This window comes from Protomyctophum bolini, assembly GCF_963924005.1.
Source record: "Protomyctophum bolini genome assembly, chromosome: 4".
In the NCBI taxonomy this organism is placed as follows: Eukaryota; Metazoa; Chordata; class Actinopteri; order Myctophiformes; family Myctophidae; genus Protomyctophum; species Protomyctophum bolini.
The window spans coordinates 603,583-626,372 of record NC_137865.1 but is presented as its reverse complement, the minus strand read 5'-3'; the positions used below and the strand labels follow the sequence as shown (position 1 = coordinate 626,372).

Genomic DNA, 22,790 nt, shown 5'->3' with positions numbered 1-22,790 from the left:
CCGGTATAGTCCGAATCTGGGAGTGTGCCGCGGGCTCAACTCCCGATCCCGACGGCCTTTACTGCATGTCAATCCCCCATTTCTCGCCCCCATTTCCAGTCAGTCTACTGTCTGTCCCTCTATAAAAAAATAAAAATAAAGGCGAAAGCCGCAGAAAAAAAAAAGAACAGTGCCCGTTGGTCACCGGCCTACTCGGGAACGATGCAGACATAGGGCGGGAACACATGCCCCGCCCTGTTATGCAATAGCCGTTATACCCGTTGTCAGGATGTGTGGAGACTGCACACTGAAGTGGACTGACAAACTAATCAAATGGCACGTGTGGGGAACTTGCTGAATACGTATATATATATAATATGTATCCGACCGATTCAAGGTCGACCACTCCCTGTCGTGTTGCGGAACTCAGATTTGAAGTCGGTGGGGCGAACGATTCTCGGGTTAGGACTACAGACGTACACATGTACTTAAACATGCAGTACATACGTGCAGAGATTCGGTGCATTTATTGTAAGATAGTGCCAAATCAGAGACATGCAGATCCCTTGACTCCTTCAAAACCGCTCTCAAAGGGCACCTACGGACGGCCGCAATTTGAAACTGCCCCCCGTAAAATCTGAATCACCCCACCCACCCCTTTTACCCCTCACTGTATGTTTTCTCTTTTTACATCCTTTATGATGATGATTTCCTGTTTTTTGGCTATATTGAAGTGTATATTTGTATGTCTCTAAATATTATGATGAATTGAACAAGGTGGACCCTTTTGTAAGTGCAGTGCTTTATTGGCTTCATAACAGTTTTTTGTATTGAGTTTAAATGTACTGTAATTCTGCAAACTATTAATAAATACTTCAATCAATCAATCAAAATCAAAAGTACCTGCAGAAGAATTTCATATAATTTAATTATATAAATTATAAATGCACCACGTCTGTGTGTGTGTGTGTGTGTGTGTGTGTGTGTACGGTTGTAATGCACGTAACTCGAGAACCGTTTGCCCCACCGGCTTCATATTGGACACACACATTCCACACCCCTGCAGGGAGTGCAGTGCCAGTTATCGAGTCGGTCGGACCCACGGTTCTCCAGAACCACCACAAAAGCCTCTGGTCAGGCTCTGCCAGTGGGCCTAATCAGGCTAAATCCCCTCACCTGTGCAATTTCCAGCCTCTGCCTCAGCCAATTGATTGCCATGGCAACCCCACCTGAAAATTGAATACTTAACCACTCCACTTTTCACAGTCAGTTTGCACTCTTCAGAGTGACACAGGCAGCCTGGCAAATACAGAGATCTCCATGTGGGACACAGACAGACAGTTAAAACGGGTATTATTAGGTTCCCAAGTTGCATCGCTCTCAAGTAGGCACGTAAGGTCTAGTATAATATAATTACCTGTAGAAGACTCCTAACAGGTAGTACAAAGAGATGAAGATGATCAGCTCTCTGTAGAGCAGCTTGTAGACGCTTCCCTTCCAGCGCAGCAGGAGGTGGAAGAACGTCCCCAGACCGGCGTCGGCCACCTGCCGAGAGTACGTCACCGTCATGACCTCTGAACTTACCGCCGCTCTGCTCTGTCACCAGTGTCAGCACACAGTTCACCTCTGTCACCGGATGGTTGTCACCACAGAGTTCTGCTGCTATGTCACCAGAACATTATTCCACTCTGTCAGCAGGTAGTTAGTCCACTCTGTCACCAGATTATTTCACTCTGTCAGCAGATAGTTCGTCCACTCTGTCACCAGATGGTTGTCACCACAGAGTTCTGTTGCTATGTCACCAGAACATTATTCCACTCTGTCAGCAGATAGTTCGTCCACTCTGTCACCAGATTATTTCACTCTGTCAGCAGATAGTTCGTCCACTCTGTCACCAGAAGACCCACTCTGTCACCAGATGGTTGTCACCACAGAGTTCTGTTGCTATGTCACCAGAACATTATTCCACTCTGTCAGCAGATAGTTCGTCCACTCTGTCACCAGATTATTTCACTCTGTCAGCAGATAGTTGGTCCACTCTGTCACCAGAAGACCCACTCTGTCACCAGATGGTTGTCACCACAGAGTTCTGTTGCTATGTCACCAGAACATTATTCCACTCTGTCAGCAGATAGTTCGTCCACTCTGTCACCAGATTATTTCACTCTGTCAGCAGATAGTTCATCCACTCTGTCACCAGAATGTCACCTCTGTCACCAAAGATTTCGTCCACACACAAAGTGAGTTGTGTGCTGTGGTGGATGTTCTCTGAGTGCACAGTTTCCTCGTCAACCTCCTGATCACATGTCTGAAATGGAAACGTTAATGTGGTCAATAGTGCCATCTCCCTTTAGAGAACCTCTAGGGGTTCAAATCCACCACCGCCATCTACACTCTATATCACTGGTTCCCAAACAATGGGCCCATCTTTGGGTCAAGGACCAATGTTGTTATGGGTTGCGAGTAAAATATATTTTTGTCGTAGTTTTGTTGTTTTTTTTGTAGATGAAATACAATTCCCCAAAACTACATTTGGGTACCTACATGCATATGTTCTGGTTTTGTCCAAAAATGTAACCATTTTGGCAAATAATTCACGATCGAATAGAAAAAATCCTTAACCCTTGAATTGACGGAATTGACAGATTGAATCAATAAATCCAAACCTTCCGTTGATGGAATTGACGGGTTGTCCCTATAATCGGGGGTTTAATGTGGCATAATGTAGCAACTTTTGGCTGGTTTGGTTTGGTTGATCACGCACGTGCGCAGTCTTTATGTGTGTCGCTGCGTAAAATGCGATATTTGGGGCTTGATTAGAGTTTAATTTGACGTAGATATAAAAATATACAATGTTAGCTTAGCATCCCGGACATCTGACTGTGTCGCTCTATTTGGTCAAAATCGGCATAATGGTGAAGTTACCGCCACCATCAGGACTGGGTATAATACTAGGATTGCCATGTTGTTCAAATGAGATATGTGTATGTCACGGATTTTTCTATTGGCATTAAAATGATGAATTAAAAATATGAATAGAGCTGGCAGAAGGCACTGAAAAGCTGCTATTGGGCTGGCAGTCCGAGGGTTTAAGGTAAAATTGAGGAAATCTCCTCTATTATATCTCTTGGGGGCAGACCCAAATGTAAGTATGAGCTAGGCAACTATTTGATCTATTTAGATTCTTGGCAAAGAAATGTATCTTAATTTTATGGAAGACAGATGACATACCTTCAGAACATATGTGGACGGCCCAAATAATGTCACTATTACCACTGGAGAGACTTAAATATGAAATACAAGATAAGGCAGATGTATCCATAGAGGTATGGACCCCCTTTTTGGATTATATCGAAGAGTGCAGTTGATTCTGTGTAAAACGGAACCCACCTTCACCGGGGTCCATTGGTCCGATCGACAACCTACCTCAAACCCTCACCCTAACCCTAACCTCCCCCGGGGCAGACACCTAAACCTAACCACCCACCCTCTCCCGACCCCCAGCGCACCTCGGACCAATGCTCCTTCGGAGCAATGGTCCGTCGGATCATAGGGTGCTTCCCCCTTCACCTGCACACATGCATTTCACAACCCTGTACCACTTGGAAAAAAATATTATTTTTCTTTTCTCCTGTAACTTTTATTTTCTTTGTTTTCATTGTTGTTAGTATTTTATATGTACACTGTCTTGTATGTAAGTCTGTTGTGTTGTCCTTGTATCTATGTCAAAAAGGAGCCTCGTCCTAAATGGTGCACTTGGCTCAGCTTATAGTTTTTTAAAAAGAACATTTAGTCTGGAGACAGATAGTCTTTTACTAAGCTTTTGAAGCTCTTTTTCAGAGCAGCAGCTCAAGGTCTTTTCTTCTTAGATATGGAGAGAAACGTAGTATTGCTACAGTAATCTTTCAGGCATGCCAACCACCTGGCCTGTTATTTACTCTCAGCATTCTTCAGGTGGAGGTAGAGCAGAGAATACATTCTCTATTTGCTCTATGTAGTCTATATGTGGGACACAGTCAGATATTGTAAATGATCTACAACATAATTTGACGGTCCAGTTATTGTGGCTGGCTTCTTGCTGAGGGTGTGTGCATGAGTCTCCTTATAATTATAACATGAAAACATCACTATAATACTTCTCAGTTCTCACTGAGGATGTGATTTCTCCTTGTAATTATAATGTTATACCGTCTAGTAAACATATCACACATTATCCTTATATGCCCGTCTACTTATCATAATAGGAGACTAACACCCAAGAAGAAGAAGAAGAAGTAAGTTTTGAAAAAAATTATCGACATGAAAACGATCCAATCAAGTAGGCGATACAGTTGGCCTGCCATAGGTAATTCAGTAGATTGTCAGTGCATTGTCAGAAACAGAACAATTCAGTAGATTGTCAGAAACTGAACAATTCAGTAGATTGTCAGTGCATTGTCAGAAACAGAACAATTCAGTAGATTGTCAGTGCATTGTCAGAAACAGAACATCGTCAGTGAGACAGGGGGGACATACGCCAATAACAGATTCCCTGAATAGATAAAGTTCCTCTGCTGGACACTATACTTTTCAGTAGCAAAGCAGTAGAATTAGGCTTATCAGTGAATAAAACCTACATTTTCAGAAAACCTTCCAGAAAAGATCAGGAAAGCATGACGAGTTGTAATGGAGCAGCTGTATATTGTTAGCACTAAAAGGAAGTCAAGCAAACAGCCGTATAAAACCAAGACCGGTGTGGAATAATTCAATAGTGAACAACCACAAGTTGAATAATTTCTACGTCATAAGACACGTTGTTTTATACACTCAATACGCTTTTGTTCTTCTTGTGGTTATTAAACATAGTTTAAACCCTAAAAAGGGTTACATAATTAATTCCGATGGTGCACACATAACACATGTCATCGTTTTGATTACATTTGTTACACTCTCAGTGTTGAATGTATACAACTCCAAGGTTTTACTGATGTATAAAACTCCAAGGTTTTACTGATCTGACAATGAACAGCCAACATGAGTGAGTGAGTGACTGAGTGAGTGAGTGAATGGGTGAGTGAGTGAGTGAATGGGTGAATGAGTGAGTGAATGGATGGATGGATGGATGGATGAATGAACATACTTACTGTGACTTGATGTGTTGTTTGTTGACAGCCTCTGTAGTGAACGCTGAGGAAAGAGAAGTGTGTGTGGTGTGTGTGCGTGTGTGTGTGTATGTGTGTGTGTGTGTGTGTCCGGTCACTTGACGTGCTAATCTGTCCTAACAGAGCTGTATTGTGAAACTATTCCAGTTAATCTGAACCGCAAACATTGCAAACACTTCACTATTATTTCACTGCTAGGTAGGAAAATGAGCCTATGATAGGAAAATGAGCCTATGATGTTATTTAGTCTGGAGATTTCCTTTAAATGCCTTGCTCATGGACACCTCGGAATGGAACCTGGGACCGTCTGTGTTTCCCAGGTAACCTCTCCCTATACCCAATCAACTATGGCTGCCTTTAGTTGAATTAGTCGCAGTTGGTAGCGCTGTCACTTCACAGCTAGAAGGTCCTGGGTTCGATTCCCACCGGGGATACCCGAGGTGTGGTTTGCAAAGGGCCTTTCTGTGTGGAGTTCCAGCATGTTCTCCCCGTGTCCCCTATAGGGTAGGTACCCTCACAAAAAATGATTATGGTAATCCTGGTCTCTAAACTACCTCCCTCTGGCCAGCCGAGGCGCCTGATGGAGGGGAAAGGAACTGGTCAGAATAATGTGTACCTTCCATGTGCTAAGTCCGGCCAGGGAAACTCTCCCCTGAAAAGAAGAAGCTTGGACCTCTCATGCATGGAAGGAAGCATGAGGTCAGTCCGCTGCCCTCCCCAGGTTGGCAGAGGAAGTGTAGCGCCCAGGAATACATTAGATAATTGACACTGCAAAATCGTTTGCAAAAATTGTGGGATAAATATTATTAACTCACTAGGTGGTAGCATAAGCACACCTAACCGTCCGCTCTCACTCTACGATCCATTTCCGGGTTATCAGTGAGGTGGGGGCTGTTGTTGTGAGGACATTGATCGATATCTGTAAGCTCATACCGCTTAGCTCTCGTTAGAAGCAGTTACACGTCCGCAGCGATGATCACAAATAAGACAGATGATTTACAATCGTCGGGATGCAGCTCACCATGGACAGCGCTCGAAGCTTTAGCGATACAAGGCTTTGAAAATCCTGTTATAATGGAGGCTCAATGGATCTGGATTTAAAAATACCATAGCTGGTGGGGACGGAGGCTCTCCATAGCAACCGGAGCAATACTAAACGGTCGCCGCTTTTTGGAGTATACGGTTGTCTACGAACATGTACGTAGTTAGCACAGCTAGCCTAGGGGGTAGGCCTACGATTATAATTGTAGATTGTTAAAAAGTTCAAAATAATAATAATAATAATAAACTGTAACGGTTGAACTGTAACCAATGTGGGGGGGGGGAAGCTTCACAAGAATCCATAGATTCACAGATGAAAGGAAAGGAGCCAGATTATTTGCTGCGCAACCTCATCATGTACATTAGCAGTCAAGTCAATGTGCAGGGATTCTTTTCTCCCTTTCTTGGTATATTGTTGTAGTTATGAATGGACTTCACATTGTGTGTTTTTACTGTGGGTTTCAGTGACTTGCTCAAGGGAACTTTGACACGGAGAGGGAAGGAGGGAGGAGCCAGGCAGGGATTGAGCCGTTAACCTTTAGTTCCGGCCAGTCTAGTTCCGACACACACGCCCCCCCCCCCCGTCCCCTCCCCCCAACACACACACACACACACACACACACTGACACTGCCAACCTGTTTGATTCCTGGATCAGAGCTCCGCGGAGACGGCCGTACCCGGTACCAAGCAAACTTCCTGTTAGATGTGTGTGTGTGTGTGTGTGTGTGTGTGTGTGTGTGTGTGTGTGTGTGTGTGTGTGTGTGCGTGCGTGCGTGCGTGTGTGCGTGTGTGTGCGCGCGTGTGTGTGTGTATGTGTGTGTGTGCGTGTGGGTCTGTGCATGCTTGTGTGAAGGAATGCGTCCTGCAGACGCAAACTACAGTGTTATCCATTATTAACCCTTAGTTTCCTCACAAGGCTGAAGGTTAACCTGCTGAACTGTAGCTGCACTTCAGAGAGAACTTCCAACAAACCTCCTTCCTCCTCCTCTTCTCTTCCCTACATCTCCTTGCTCTCGGTGAGTTTAAATCGTCCATATTTATAACTTATCTGGTGTTTTTTTAATACCTTTTTAACCTTTGCTAAACATTTGTGTTGAGATGTCAACTACTGGGTTTTAATTGCAGTAAAAAAAAAAGTGTAAAACAATGGATGTGTTTTTGGGAGAAGTTGAATCTAGGGACGAAACAATGAGCCACTGACTGCTCTGTGGTAAGTTAAACCCTGACGGAGTCCCTCGGGGGTCTGTACTAAGCCCCCCTCCCCCACCTAAACCTGCATCTTGTAGATCTGCTGTGTTCGTCACACAATAGCGACACAAGGGTTTAAGAGATCAAGTCGACCTTACAGAAACGGCGCTGTGTTAAACATCGAGCTAACAGCTGAACCACTTGAACTTTAGCTTAGCATCGCTGATCCTCGCAATGCATGGCGTGGAGGGACCAAAAAGCATTATGTTATACATAGCTATCAAAATATAGCAGATCTACAAGCTCAGTGAGCTTGTAGCTGGAACAACAGATTTTCAGATGGGGTCCGCGACCAAATACATATAATTCTGGGGGTCCTTGACGTGAAAAAAGGTTGAGCACCACTGACATGGGTTCTATGGGTTCAAAGAATTAAAAGAGGCAGCAGACCTGCCTAGTTTGTTCCAGATATGTGGAGCATATTTAGCGTATTCGCTGTTTTTTTGTTTTTGTCCTCAAGTAACCTCAAGGTTCAAGGATACTTTATTTTGTCTCCCGAAGGAGAAATTTACAATATACAATACATTGCAATTAGGGGTAACTGTATCGAAATATCGTTTATTTTTATTTATCGAAGTATATCGAAACGTAAACAGCAAATATTGTATGGTATCGTATGACTTTGTATTGTATCCTTTTAAAATGAAGATAATCGTTATCGAATCGTTTTGCAATGTAAATAATCGATTGTGTCAATACTAAGTATTTGTGCATTGTATTGAGCAATTTTAAGAAGCAAGAATATTTGTTTAAATTCCCTTTCCATTACATATAGCTACACTAGGTCTATCGATAAATGTGTGTATTCTCTGTGTTCATGTCAAGGCGTGGGTTTGTCCATATGTGTTCAAATACAATGTCCATCTATTTGCCAGAGAATCACTGTGTTTACTCATTTATATCCGCAATAATAAATATGTCCCTTAAAAAACCTGCACTATACACAAGTTTCACACATTTGCTAAATTGTTACTTTATCGATTTCAAATCATTGAATCGTATCGTATCGCCATAATGAACCAATATCGTCCATGTATGGTATCGTCAACCGCATGTATTGTGATACGTATCGTATCACTGTTAAAATGTATCGTTACACCCATAATTACAATACAATACATTTCAATACAAGACAATAGAGGTACACAGTGACTCGTACAACATTTAAATAACACACACACCGACATACCAATAGTGTGCGGAAAAATATGGAAAAATGGAGCACTTAAAAAAAGGGGGGGAAAAAAGATTCACACGCAGAGCTCATGCACTGCACCTGTGCTCGGTGTAGCCATATAGCCATTGGTTATTGAGGCAGCGTTCCGTTGCGGACCCCCGCGGACTCCGCGAACGGAGCGCAGCCAATTCTGCACCCAGTAGTGTAGCCCGGTCGTTAGGGACACAATGCAGAGCTTTCCTCTAGCAGCAGGAACGACAGTTATCAGCCACTACACTACTAAAACACACTGTCCTCTATAGTTTTCAAATTTTACAATTTCCAAATTGACACTCATTAGCCCACGGACCCCATTAGAAAATATATGCCAAGGACCCCCATACGGGAAGATTTTTTACAGCTCTAGCAGAACACCCAGGTTTTACCTGAATTAGGCTACAGCCCCCCATTTAATGGCAATCTCTGACCCCCAATGTATATTGTAAAATCAAAGTTAATTGAACTCTGAGAGTGTAGGTTCCAATTGTACACTCTCTGAGTTACAGACTCCTAGGCCTTTAAGTGTCCATTTGGTTCCAATTCTACACTCTCTGAGTTACAGACTCATAGGCCTCATTAGGGTCCATTTGGTTCCTAATTATTATTTAGCTGGGGACCCCACTTTGGGAACCTCTGCTCTAGTGGCGTGGTGTTAAGGATTACCTGTAAACCTGTTAACCTGTTTGTTGGTGTTTTCACCGTTTGTTTTGGTAGGCGGGCAACTTTTTGGGGTCATGACAGCAAGGTTCTTCAACAGGGGGTCTGAGACCCCGAGGAACGTTTTTTTTCTTCTTTTTTATACCACTTCTGAGGGAAACATTTGCCAAAAATAGCCGCCGGCAAAGATGTTTAGTGTAGCAGGAATAAAGTGTTGAGGGTTTAAGGTGTTAACTGAAATAAACAAACAAAACAGCATCCATTTACACAACACCGATGATATATGTGTGAAATATTTAAAAAAGTGCAACAACTGTTTTGTACTGTGTGTGTGTGTGTGTGTGTGTGTGTGTGTGTGTGTGTGTGTGTGTGTGTGTGTGGGGGGGTTGGGGGTTCCCTGCTTCATCATTCGTGTTACAACATTGCCGTATGATCCGGTCAGAAGTGGATGATATCGTTACGTCATGTTGTAGTCATTGTTTTGTAGTCATCAGGCCAAACCAATCAATCTGGAACTTCCTTTCCCTCAAACAAATCAAATACAAGTGTGGCATTTATTGGGAAAAATCGGTTTGAGGGAAAGGAAGTTCCAGATGGTTCTGCATGGCCTAACGTAACGATGTGATCCGCTCCCGACCCGGATCATGAACCCGAAAAGGAATGGTGCCCACTGCCCAGGCTAGACCCCCTGACCAGTCTGACCACTGCCCTGCAGACCTGGAAGAAGACAAGCTGCTTCTGAGCCATGGAGTCTCTGGAGGGTCTCCACAGCGTGCAGCTGTCGTGCTCGCCTCCGCTCGGACCCTCGGCTCCGTTCTGTCCCCCGCCCAGCCGCGGCTATGAGCTCGTCAGAGCTGGAGGGGCCGGGATCTCCATCTACTCCAACAGCGCTACGTTCTTCACACGCTCCTCACAGGAGAGGTGCACTGTGGGAAGGTAAGTGTCACGCCAGAGGAGTGGGAAGGTAATCATATGGTGGCTTGTGGGTTTTTATACCTTTGACGAGGCTGTAAATTGCATTGGGGACAAATTCCCGAAATCGCCATTTATTTATCTATTTATTCCCACAAGAATTATTTAGCATAATTTGTCCAATTTATTACCAATCTCGTACAGTACACCATTGCTCACGAAAGCAAGATCCTTGACCCAATTATAGCCACTGCATCTATACCTTTTAAAGTAGTCTGAGGTGCTGGATGTTCAGCAGGGGTGCGTGCATTTTAACGCAGAAAAGTAGCTTAAACTTTCCCTCTCCACATGCATAAGCAAAATAACACAGGCAATTAACCAGGATAAGGCGCCGATACTGTGATACAGCATATTCATTATGCCTAGTAACAGAAATCTGTTCTGATTAAAATTATTGATGAGGAACAGTTCTGTTTCCCCAGGACATTGTTTTGGGATAATATGTTGGCTGAGATGGGTCTGTCTCTTTCTCAAGTCTCAGGTCAGTGTGGGGATTACCCGGAGGGGCGGCACTGTGGCTGCCCCTCCCGGCTCATGGCTCCACACATGACAGCACCCCAGGCACGTGCACACATAGACATCAAAGGGGGCTTCGATCGGCCACTGCCCTTTTACCCCTTCTGTAAAACAACTGCCCTTAACCAGACCACGAATGCAGCATTTACTATGGTGAAAGAAATGCAAATGCCCCTCCCTCTCCATTCCATGCCATATACCGGAAGGCAGCATTATAGGAGAATTGCCTTTTTTAATTTGTTTCGAAATCCATGTTGTATGCAGTTACACCTCATCTCCAGTAAATAAAGACTGCTGGGTTTGCGCCCCGAAAATAGCTGGTTCTACAAGCTATCAACGCGTCGCATGCAACACGTTGCGAGCTTATAGATCTACTATTTTTGCTATTTTTGTTCAAAATTCCCTGCAGCACCCTACAGACAGCAGCCTCTCCGCTGACCGTGTCCGCTGACTCATATGCATATCGTATATCCATTTAGCTTTTTGCTGTTTTTGCCAAAACAAAACGGCCGCCGCATACTGTTTGCTGCAAAGCGACTGGAAGGTGGAGGTTTACAGACACAGTAGCCAATCACAATCCTGTTCCAGCCGGTTGCTGTATTATTACCCGATTGTCAGCAGCGACAACACGCACGCACGCACGCACACACACACACACACACACACACACACACACACACACACACACACACACACACACACACACACACTATAGCTTATATAATGCTGTGCACATCATTGTATATATTTGAAAAAGAATCACACCCGTGTGAAGTGAGGATTATCGTACATCATCCAATAAAAAATTAATATACTTCCTCATTAATTCATTTGTACGAATGGTATTATCTTTTAACCATTGTCAATGGCATTTAATGTTTGTGGTAGCCAGTCTGCATGGATGGAAATCTCTGAGGCCATCAATAATAAGCCCATATATGGGAATGCCCATGTATGGAGAACACTGATGTCATCAATATTGGCCAACAACTCTACATCTGACGTCAAACCTCAAACCCTTAGATCTCCATATATGGAGCTGACCTGTTCTGACATTCCATATGTTGATCCTTCCCCATCCATCCTTCCTCTTCGATGTCTTATCTCCCTTTTGACTGAAACCTGTCCATTTAAACTCTAGAGGGGCTGGCCCAAAGTTATTAGTGCAGCCGCGCCCGGCAGCCGACTAAAGTTGGCTCAACAGGCGTTCTCAACAGGCCCGGAAATTAAGGACCGGCCCTACCAGGGCCCTCATCAAACCCCTTACACTCAAGACACTGCCCCCGCTGCCACCCATAGATCTCCATATTATATGGAGCGGATCTGTTCTGACATTCCATGTGTTGATCTGATCTCATCAAACCCTATACACTCAAGATTCGCTCCATACATGGCCAGTACATAATTCATTCTATATGTTGATCTGACTCCCCATGCCAAAGCGCATGCGCTTGCCCAGCAGCCAGGCGGATGCGTGCTTCTCGCTCTCAGGGCCTCTTACGGGTAGATCTACTATTTATTTATTTTGCGCTAAAAATATCAATCCTGCAATATATAAAAAAGCCTTGACGATCGTCTATTTTCAAAATAATGATAAAATAATCATATTTATGGATGAAGTGGTTAACGTATGTTTTCTAATACTAATACAAATCTACAAAGTAACTGCGTTTTCAAAAAAAGGACAATAACTGGATCTGAGATGTAGTGGAGTAGAAGCAAAAGTACTGGAAATTGGAAATACTCAAGTAAAGTACAAATACCTAAACATTTTACTTAATTAGAGTACTTAAAGTAAATGCACTCAGTTACTTTCCACCACTGGTTAAAGGTGGTGTATGTGATTTGTTGAGTTATCACTGCTATACAGAGTTTGTCCAGCAGGGGTCTCCCTGTCCCCGCATCTCCAGGTTCATTTTCAGGTCAGGATACCAATGTCATTTAATCAAGAGAGATAACTCATAACAGGATAAGTGACTTTGGATTAAGTCAGGGGTTCTTAACGTTTTTGGCTGGGGACCCCCGGAAATGCTTTATTGGCCATGTCTCGCAATTAGACTCCAAATCCCCCTACCAGGCGGCAATTCTGGTCAAAACAACACTCACTGCACGGAGCCTGTTAAAAAGAGTATAAAGAAGGATAGAGAGAGACTGAACTGGCGCGAAGCTCCCCCCACCCCCACCCCCGCTATTCATGTCAGTGGAAGTTGCTGACCGTTGACCGTCTACTTCCGGAAGTGCAACCGAGCGCTCGATGTTAAAGCCCAGCTGCACGGGTCCGCCTGCAGTCCTTCCTCTTACCACTGTAGTTGACCACCACACTGTGTGGCACACCAGTGCTTCAACATTGGAGCGCGTCACTGGCCCTTTTATTTATTAAAAAAAAAAGTTTTATGCACATTGTATGCACATTTTTTATAATGATTAAAATAATAATAATAAATTAATAATTTACATTTGGGGGATATCTTTCACAATAATAAATAAAACATGTTCTATAAATTCTAATGATCACAAAAAAATATATATACCGGTATATATATATATATATATATATATATATGTGTGTGTATATATACAAGGTTAATACAGTGGTTTTCAACCTTTTTCATATCAAGGACTGTATAGTATTTGAGGCACAGACCACCATTTTACATTCTCTAATTGTGCAGACTTCTTGTAAATTAACTAAAGTAATGCATGTAGTGTTTAACAACCATTGTACTCTTGAGAGTGTGAAATGAAACCAAATGGACCTGTAGGTGAAATAGACAATTTCTGGAAGTTTCCGCCATGTGATGATGATGACGCAACATTGTAGCATTACTGAACAGAATGACACTTTGAAACATGTGACTGCCAAGCATGTGTGTGTGTGTGTGTGTGTGTGTGTGTGTGTGTGTGTGTGCGCGCGCGCGCGCGTGTTCATTTGAGGGACAGAAGTATCACTTTTGTGGGACAAGTGGGACGGGGTTAGCAACGTATTACTTAATTTGCTATTAAATTACTTGATGTCATATTCGACCATATGGGCCTAATGTTGCCTCATTTTGTTATTAAACCGCTCTTGCGTCTCACGTTTTGTTTTAAAATATAGGTTTTGGTCATGGGTGTTGGGTGGTATGGCCTAGGCTACAGCATTGTTATTCTAACAGGCTTAAAACACATGTTGCTGGAAGAGATGGATGAGAGAGCCAACTGTTAGTGGACTAACTATTAGGGAATTTGAACACTGATGCCTGCCAGTCACAATGTGGCTATGTGGGATGATGTGTACTGCCTGAAAAGTCTTGGAAATGCGGCACTGCGTGTGTGTGGGTGTGTGTGTGTGTGTGTGCGCGCTCGCGCACGTGCATGCGTGTGTGTGTGTGTGTGTGAAGACACTTTGAAACATGTGACTTGTCACTGGCAATCATTGTGCATGTGCATGTGCATGTGCATGTGCATGTGCATGTGCATGTGCATGTGCATGTGCATGTGCATGTGCATGTGCATGTGTGTGAAGACATGTTGAAACATGTGACTGGTCACTGGCAATCATTAATTGATTGTGCGTGCGTGAGTGATCATGTGACTATTCTCTGTCTAAACCAGGGGGTCAGTGAGGCTGGATTTGTGTGAAGCCAGTAGGAAATCCTGACTTCCTGAAAGTTCATATAATGGCCTGTTGTGGCGCTGTCATTGGGCCCAAAAGACCCCATAGCTCCATAGAGGTCCATGTATTTGGGCCCAACTTCACCTAGACTGTATTACCTTAATAAACACAAGTAAGACGCGCAAACGCGGGAAGCGAACGCAGCTCGTACATATTTGGGTTTTGGACGTATAGCTGCTTTGGGGACTCCTTATATGGTTATGGCTGAGTCATGGTGACGTAACAGCGGGACAGACAGACAGACAGACAGACAGACAGACAGACAGACAGACAGACAGACAGACATGATCTGCTAGGTCTCATAGTTAGTGCTCACTGCGTTCGCAATTAAACATGGTCGTGAATACTTTCTGCGTCTCATTTCTCATGTCATAATATTCTTTTTGGAAAATTATGTTCCCATTTATTTACATAGGTAGCCACATACATAGGTGTACACGGACATTGCTGGTTGTAGGAGTGGTTGCACCACTCAAAAAAATGACCATAAAGTCGAGTATGTTCTGAGGGGCGTGGCTACCGTTGCAGTCTATGATCGGACCCCCCCCCCCCCCCCCCCCCCCGCTCGAGTCAAAATAAAAACCAACGAAGAAAAAAGGGGGAAGTCCCGCCTCGTTGTCTGGGCCAGCCAATGGCCAGCTGGGCCCAAACGGATCTAGAAAGATTTACTGACAGATTTACGTCCATATCAGACCCGGAGAACCCTTTGTCCATATTTTTTTACAGTCTTCTATGGTCTAAACAGGAATATGTTAAAACGTATTTAAGGTAAATATAATCATGTAAAAATAAATTAATAATAAATGAAATGCAATGACACCATCAAATAGCTATAACATGTCTGGATTTACATAATAATAATAATAATAATAATAATAATAATAATAATAATGATAATAATTAATAATACTTTTATTTTGATAAAACATTTGTGTAAACATTCCTAAAAGCAGACAAAACAGATATATTGATAATAGAGTGTCAAATATCATAATTTTCCAACTAACAATGTGGAGATTCACCGGTTGTCCTGACAACCACATCTGAGCCAATCACAGCGCAGGGAGAAGAGAGCCTCCCTCTGGGCTGATGGGATCCTAGCATGGGCTCCACCAATCACAGCGGAGCAGAGAGCCTCCGGGCCGATGGGATGGGACTCCCACCGGTATGTCCGCATTCCAGCGGATCGCTTTCACCTTTCAGTTCCTCCTCTGTGAGAAGCGCAGATCTACAAGCTGTCTGAACGGCGCCACGCGACGCGACGAGAGCCTTGTAGATCTGCTCTGTGGAGAGAGAGCGAGGGAGAGAGAGAGAGAAAGAGAGAGAGAGCCGAGAGGAGTGGCGAGATGTGATTTAAACTGATCCTAGAGAGAGTAAAGACAAGTTCTGTGCATCTATCTAACTGTCTTTCTGCTTTGGGTTGCTGGTTCTGAAAAACAAACAAAAAACACACGGGGTAAGCAACGCACGCACGCACACACACATAAGACACAGACACACACGTACACACAAACTCACTCACGCACGCACGCACGCACACACACACACACACACACACACACACACACACACACACAGAGAATCATACACAGGGCGTGGGGGCATTGCATTGTTTTGTTGTTATGAAATATGCATTATCGGACACAGTGTGCCACATTTAGGCTCTCTTTGAGGACACAGTGTAAACATCCATTGTAGCACTAAAGGACACTTTGTAACTTTATTAGGACTGATTGTGACTTTATTTACTTTGGCACAAGGACAGATTGTAAGCTTGACTCATATGACTTCATTAACATTGTAACAATAAGGGACACATTGTTCCATTGTGACATTAAATGACAATGTGTGACATTAAGCACACACTGTAACATTGTGGCATTACATTGTAACATTAAATTGACACTTTCTAACATTGTAACAGTAAGGAGAGATTGTAACATTAATGACAGTGTAACAGTAAGGACACATATTTACATTTACATTAAATGGACATTGTAACACTGTGACATCAAGGGCATTGTAACATTAAATTGACACTTTGTAACATTGTGACAGTAAGGACATATTGTTACATTACACACTGTGACATTAATATCTCAAACTTATATAGCGCTTTTCTGAGTACCCAAAGACGCATGGGGGGGCTTTACAGAGGTAACAACAAATTAAAAACAACTTTAATAGAAAAAGGAAAAATAACACTAAAAGCTAAAGAACATTAAAAGACATTGAAAAGGGTTAGCTAGGGAAGGCAATTTTGAAGAGATGGGTTTTGAGGGTGGATTTGAAGGTTTGAAGGGTGGGGGCATCTCTGAGTGCCTTAGGGAGGGCATTCCACAGGGTTGGGGCAGCAAAGGCGAAAGCTCTGTCCCCCCACGTACGGCATTTGGTTTTGGGGACGGCGAGGAGGTTTGCATCACCAGACCTGAGGGAGCGAGAGGGGGCATGGCGTTTGAGGAGGTCACAGAGGTATGGGTGAGCCAGGTTGTTTAGTGACATTACGGAGCTTGATTGATTTAGTGACCTAGGGCTGCATTTTGCGTGTCTTAAGTACCAGGTCTTATTACTTAACTTAAGACCTGGAGGCCTGGTCAATGCTCTTTGGCCACTCAGAATAGCCGAATGGCATTGATCACGCCTCCAGGTCTTAAGATGATGATTGACCACGGATACGGTCTAAAAGTGTGAAAAACATGTTTTTCAATCAACTAGGTTTTTAAGGATGGAGTGCAGTGAATTTTCTCCACGCTAAAACATGATCAGCAGGTATTATTATTGCAGAAGGAGGAATACAGTATTTGGTAAAATATCATTTTTTGTGGACACGCCCACCAGTTCATTAAGTATGCCTGGTTTGCCTGATGGGTGGTGATCATAGACTGTAAAAAATATGGACAAAGTGTTCTCCGGGTCTGATATGGACGTAAAATGAACGTCCTTGAATTGTAAGTCGCCATCTTTCTAGATCCGTTTGGGCCCAGCTGAGCCATTGGCTGGCCCAGACAACGAGGCGGGACTTCCCCCCTTCTTCGTTGGTTTTTATTTTGACTAGAGTGGGTGGGGAATCCCGATCATAGACTGTAACAGTAGCCACGCCCCTCAGAACATACGCGACTTTATTTTTTTAATAAATGGGACCATAATTTTCCAAAAAGAATATTATGACATTAGAAATTAGACTTTAACCTAGTGACTGGAAGCAGAAAGTATTCATGACCATGTTTATTAAGGTAATACAGTCTAGGTGAAATTGGGCCCAAATACATGGACTTCTATGGGGCTATGGGTTTTTTTGGGCCCAATGACAGCGCCACAACAGGCCATTATATGAACTTTCAGGAAATTCCGATTTCCTTAGTGGCTTCACAAAATATCTGTCTGACTGCCCCCCTGGTGGTGATCCACCTGAAATGAAGCCACACCCACAGCTGTTTTATGATAAAGGGGTTAGGGGAGGGGATGCTATTGTGATATCACTATATCACTGTTTTTTCATTGGCACATTTGACTGTCAAGGTTTCAGCCTCCAGCAAGAAACACTAAATACAAAGGGAAGACATCATTGCACATAACAACCACACCAAGGGATCTATTGAAGTACTGTCACCTCAAAAACAGTAACACATGAAAAAACTTTAAAGACATACAAAAATCACGGCACTCCATCTTTAACCTCTTCAGATCCTCTTAGTGAAATGGCCTGTGTTGCTGTGTAGGCTACTTGGTGAGCTCTTCTTCCTTCACCAAATCTTGTAATAGTAGATCTACATGCTCACAACAACTGTGGCGGCAGTGGCTCAGGGGTAAAGTGGCCCCGTAGAGCCGCCGGGTGGATCCCGGGCTGCCCCAGCATGGTGCGTCTCTCCCCATGACAGGTTCATTATGTTCCAGCTCTTGTGTCACCAGTTGGTTTTGGGCCTCCCAGGTTTTCTGTTGCCTGGCTGGTAGTGTAACTGATGGCAGTTGCGAGGAGTTGCGGCTAATTGCATTGGCACAGTTTGGCCTTAGTGTAATCTCCTTGGCTCCCCGGGATACGAACTAGTGAAAATGGCAGATCTACAAGCTTGCGTTGTGAGCTTGTATATCGGCTTAATTGAAAAAGTTTAATTAAGGCCTGAGCACTGTACAGTAGTGCGAAGCCCTATTGAAATTGCAGTGATTCTTTATTATTCCCCCGAATTAATCACATTTTGTAGGCGCTAAACATACTCGAAAAGTATGGTGCCATGACCTAATCCAAACGGGAAGTCAGCCACATTGAATTTATTGTGGCATTTTGGCACCATTTGTGCGATTTTCACGTGTCACACTTTAATGAACACCGCAGGATGGTCCGTTCCAAATCAAACTCGGTCAGCGTACAGGCGGGCAGCAAGGCAAGCAGGGGAAACCTTTTTATTGGCTTTGTCCATCATGTAACTATGGTTTCCATACGTTTTGGTCGTATTGCAGTTAGGGATGTGTAAATGTGTCCAAAGTGAAAATCGATTTGTATAATCAAATATTAACGATTAATCGATTAATCGTTTTGGGGGGGGGGGATTTTTTTTTTTTTTTTTTTGAATCCTACAAATAAATAAAAATCTTCCCCCCAAGTGGTACCTAAGTCAAAAAAGTTTGGGAACCCCTGATGTAGATGATTAACAATAATTTTAACTCTTGAGAGTTAAAGGTATTGTAGACAAGTTTCCAGTGTTTGTACACAGAATTGATCGAGTGTTTCCAAACAAATTAAAATCTAGCTCCACCCCCCTCCCCCCGTCATTCTATTGGCTGACCCAGGTCACTTCAGGCTATGGGGTTGTTGTTGCTGCTGGGAGGGACGCTATGGATATTGCGCTCGTATGGCTAAATATGACATTAAAAAAATATGAATTTCTATCGATATCATAGTTACAACAATGACATTGAGTTGACATGTTTTTTTAAGGGTAACTGTAGCGTAATCACAATATCACAAGACTTACACGACGAGTCCCGCAAATGAGGAAGTAGGAAGTAGTGGAGCAGACTCACTGGCTCTCAATTCAATTATCTTTCATTTGTAATCGTGCATATAAAACATATTGCCCCTCAAATGCCCCAGCCACTACAGCATCGTTCATGTGAACTACTTTGTCCACGGTTATTCATTGCAATGAAGAAAAATCGCTATGATGATCAGCGACGGCTTGTCACCGTTGGCGAGCATGGGTTGAATGCAAGCTTCAAGCCGGCCGGACCACCCAACCATGCGCTATACATAGCGATTCTCATAATTTCAACAGGCTTACATATATACATCATAAACATACTATTTCACATGAACAATGGTGAAACTAAGATATGGGGATAATATTATACTTGCAATGAAATCGCATTGCGTTTTCATTATAATACTGCTGGGTCGAACACACAGTCACAGCCTCGCGCTGCAATTGGCTAAAAGTTTAAATCCCCTTTGACGTCCCGGGTAGTAAACTGTAGTGGATATAAACAGTGCATTCAGCCAGAGGGGGCCAAAGGGAGAGTGTGCTGTTGCAGGAGAACACCTCAGCATCATAATAAAGGGAAAGATAGAGGGAAAAAAGGCCAACAAAATACATTCATATATATTTTAAATCTTGGCTGGAAACTTGTCTACACTACCTTTAATAAGGGTCCATTTGGTTACTAACTCCATCTTTTAAATGAGGACCACTGGTGGTCCCTGGACCAGTGTTGAGCCAATTGATCACCGTAGCAACCCCAGCCTAGGCCTGATTAGGTAAATTCCCAACACCTGCTAAATCCTCCAAACCTGGATCTGGAATCAATCTCCACTCACACTCCTCTCAGTCATGCAGCTACACAGACACATCCCAAGCAGACTTTGGTAGGCCTATAGCCCTGTCCATAGGCGGCGGGTGCATAAGGCTAGGGAAGGCTTAGCCTTCCCAAAAATTATGCTGGGTATTTTTTTAAATATATATAATATATGTGCGCAGCATTATAGAAGGCTATTGTGTTTGTGTGTGTGTTGTCGCTGCCCCCTGGTGATCGCTGATCGGATATAGGCTATACACTATACAGCAACTGGCATAATCAGCATATGATTGACTACTATTGGTATGTCTGTAAACCTCGTCCTTCCAGTCGCTTTGTAGGCAGCAAAGAGTAGCGCGCGCTGGTTTGTTTTGGGAAACAGCAAAACGCAAAATGTATTTTTCAAGGCAAAGATAAAGTAGCCTAATTCAGAAGAAGAAGCTGTGAGTCTGCTGTCAGAACTCAGTGCCCGCACGGTTCACAGTTCACACCACTGCAGCAACACTGACACGTTCAGCGGAGTGACTGCTGTCTCTGTGCCGTCTGTGAAGACAAGAGCCATGAGCCGCGACTCCCGGAGGGGCAGCAACACCGCCGGGTAATCTACACTGACTGACTCGAGACTTGAGAAAAAGACGTCCAAAAGTCGTTGTCTGTGTATAGGCTAATTCATTGGTAAAAGTATGCTAAATAACTCATTTTTAGACCATCTGGGAAATAAATAAATAAATAAATCCGCGGCGGCGAGAGTCCCCCCCCAACGCAATTCTATAGCCTACCCAAAGGTAAAACGCACCCGCCGCCTATGGCCCTGTCCTGTTTAGATGACAATATTGCCTTAAAAAAAAAAACGATTATCGATTATTAATTTTCATAATCGATTTCGGGTCATATTAACGATAATCGATTAATCGGACCCATCCCTAATTGCAGTTGTTCATGTCGCAAAAACGAGGGCGAGGCCTGATTTCATAGTGTGTGCCAGATTGATGTCAGCCGTCACATTTAAGGAAGGATCAGCTGTTTGGGATCACTTCATAAATGCCATGCCGACGTGAGTGTACTCCAAAACAGACGCTCAAATTTGAGGCAGATATTACACTCGATTGATCAATGTCTTCAATGATAACAATTTACAATTTAAGCATTTAGCAGACGCTCTTAATCCAGATCGGTTTACATTAAGCAAGAACAAAAAAGCATGGGAATACAAACTATACATATATACTATACTATGCTATACATATGTACTATGACTTGCTATGACTACATACAATGCAATTATAGTGCTGTCTACATAACATGCTATAAGTCTGTATCAAATGCTATCTAAGTCTACAGAAATGCTATCGAAGGGGGTAGTGCTACTGCTATGGGCTATGATGGATCAGATGGATAGTTTACTTATAGTTTACTGAGACACTACACTGTCTCTCTGCATTCTATGATCCTATAGTTTACTGAGACATTGCCCCGCTCGGAACCCAATGGTACGTAAAGTTTCTGACATTTGGATGACTTTACTACTACCGTAGGGTCCCGTGCCATCGGACACCGGCTATATGGTACACAGACATACATACTGTAACTTCGGAAACGTCCGTGCTGCGCATTCCTGATGGGGGTCAGATGGTCCAAAAGAAGCATATAGGATAATAGGAGCTATAGGAGACAACGGAAACGGCTGAGAGTGAGACATTTGTTTGACCGTTTTGGCAGCTCTGAAATGCTCTCTTCCTTCCTTCCTTGACTTCCTTATTGACATCCCATTGTACCGCATGACAGTGGCTAGCTGTGACAGAGCAGATCAGAGGCAGGAACGTAGGGACGCGCAGCAAGCCACTGTCGGCGCGGGAGGCATTCTATGTCTCTGCATTCTATGATCCTATAGTTTACTGAGACACTACACTATCTCTGCATTCTATGATCCTATAGTTTACTGAGACACTACACTGTCTCTCAGTGGCGGGACAACTTTGTACTGGGCCGGGGGGTTGACCGCACGGCCGGGCCTCGCCAAACCTGACTCCCAACCCCCCTTGTTTAATTAACGAGCTCCATACCTATAAAATATGTCTACATTGTAATTGTTGTTTTGTGTTGTTATTGTTGTTGTTCCAGGTTGGTGGATCTGGACCAATCAGATCAGCCCAGCATGGATGAGGGGGCGGAACCAGGCCACCCACAGGCGGAGCTTCATCATGATGATGACGATCACCATGGCAACCTGTCGCGTCTGCGCAGCTCCTCGCTGGAGATCCGAGAGAGAGGTTCGGAAATCCTCCGAGAACAACTGGACACCGCACAGAAGGTTTCTGTATGCACGCACGCACGCACGCACAACACAACTGGGCATTGTGGAACATTGTCATTGTGGAACAAGACAATCACAACAAAACAATGTATGTAGAATTAATGTGAAGAAAATGTGTAAACAAAGCTGTGTTAACCCTTTTCATATCAAGGTCTATTATTTGTTCAGCATTTGAGCCATGCAGGACCACCAATGGATGACATTTAGCCACTCAGACCCAATACTGTACTGTACTGTACTGTACTGTACTGTACTGTACTGTA

The 22,790-nt window shown here is 43.5% G+C and overlaps 2 protein-coding genes across 3 annotated transcripts in view; one reads left to right on the top strand and one right to left on the bottom strand.

Moving 5' to 3' along the window:
* best1 (bestrophin 1) overlaps positions 1-1,548 on the bottom strand; it is a gene marked incomplete at both ends in the record, with an annotated part of 32,777 nt that extends 31,229 nt beyond the window's left edge. Inside the window, one exon of the mRNA XM_080761181.1 lies at positions 1,397-1,548. Within this exon, the coding sequence (XP_080617307.1) occupies positions 1,397-1,548 (152 nt within the window). The remainder of the gene's footprint in view (positions 1-1,396) is intronic.
* A 14,075-nt stretch (positions 1,549-15,623) lies between these two features.
* rab3il1 (RAB3A interacting protein (rabin3)-like 1) overlaps positions 15,624-22,790 on the top strand; it is a 30,465-nt gene continuing 23,298 nt past the window's right edge. For both annotated transcript variants that reach the window (XM_080761245.1, XM_080761244.1), the window contains exons 1-2: positions 15,624-15,882; positions 22,335-22,524. In XM_080761245.1, the coding sequence (XP_080617371.1) occupies positions 22,369-22,524 (156 nt within the window). In that variant the 5' untranslated portion in view covers positions 15,624-15,882; positions 22,335-22,368. The remainder of the gene's footprint in view (positions 15,883-22,334; positions 22,525-22,790) is intronic.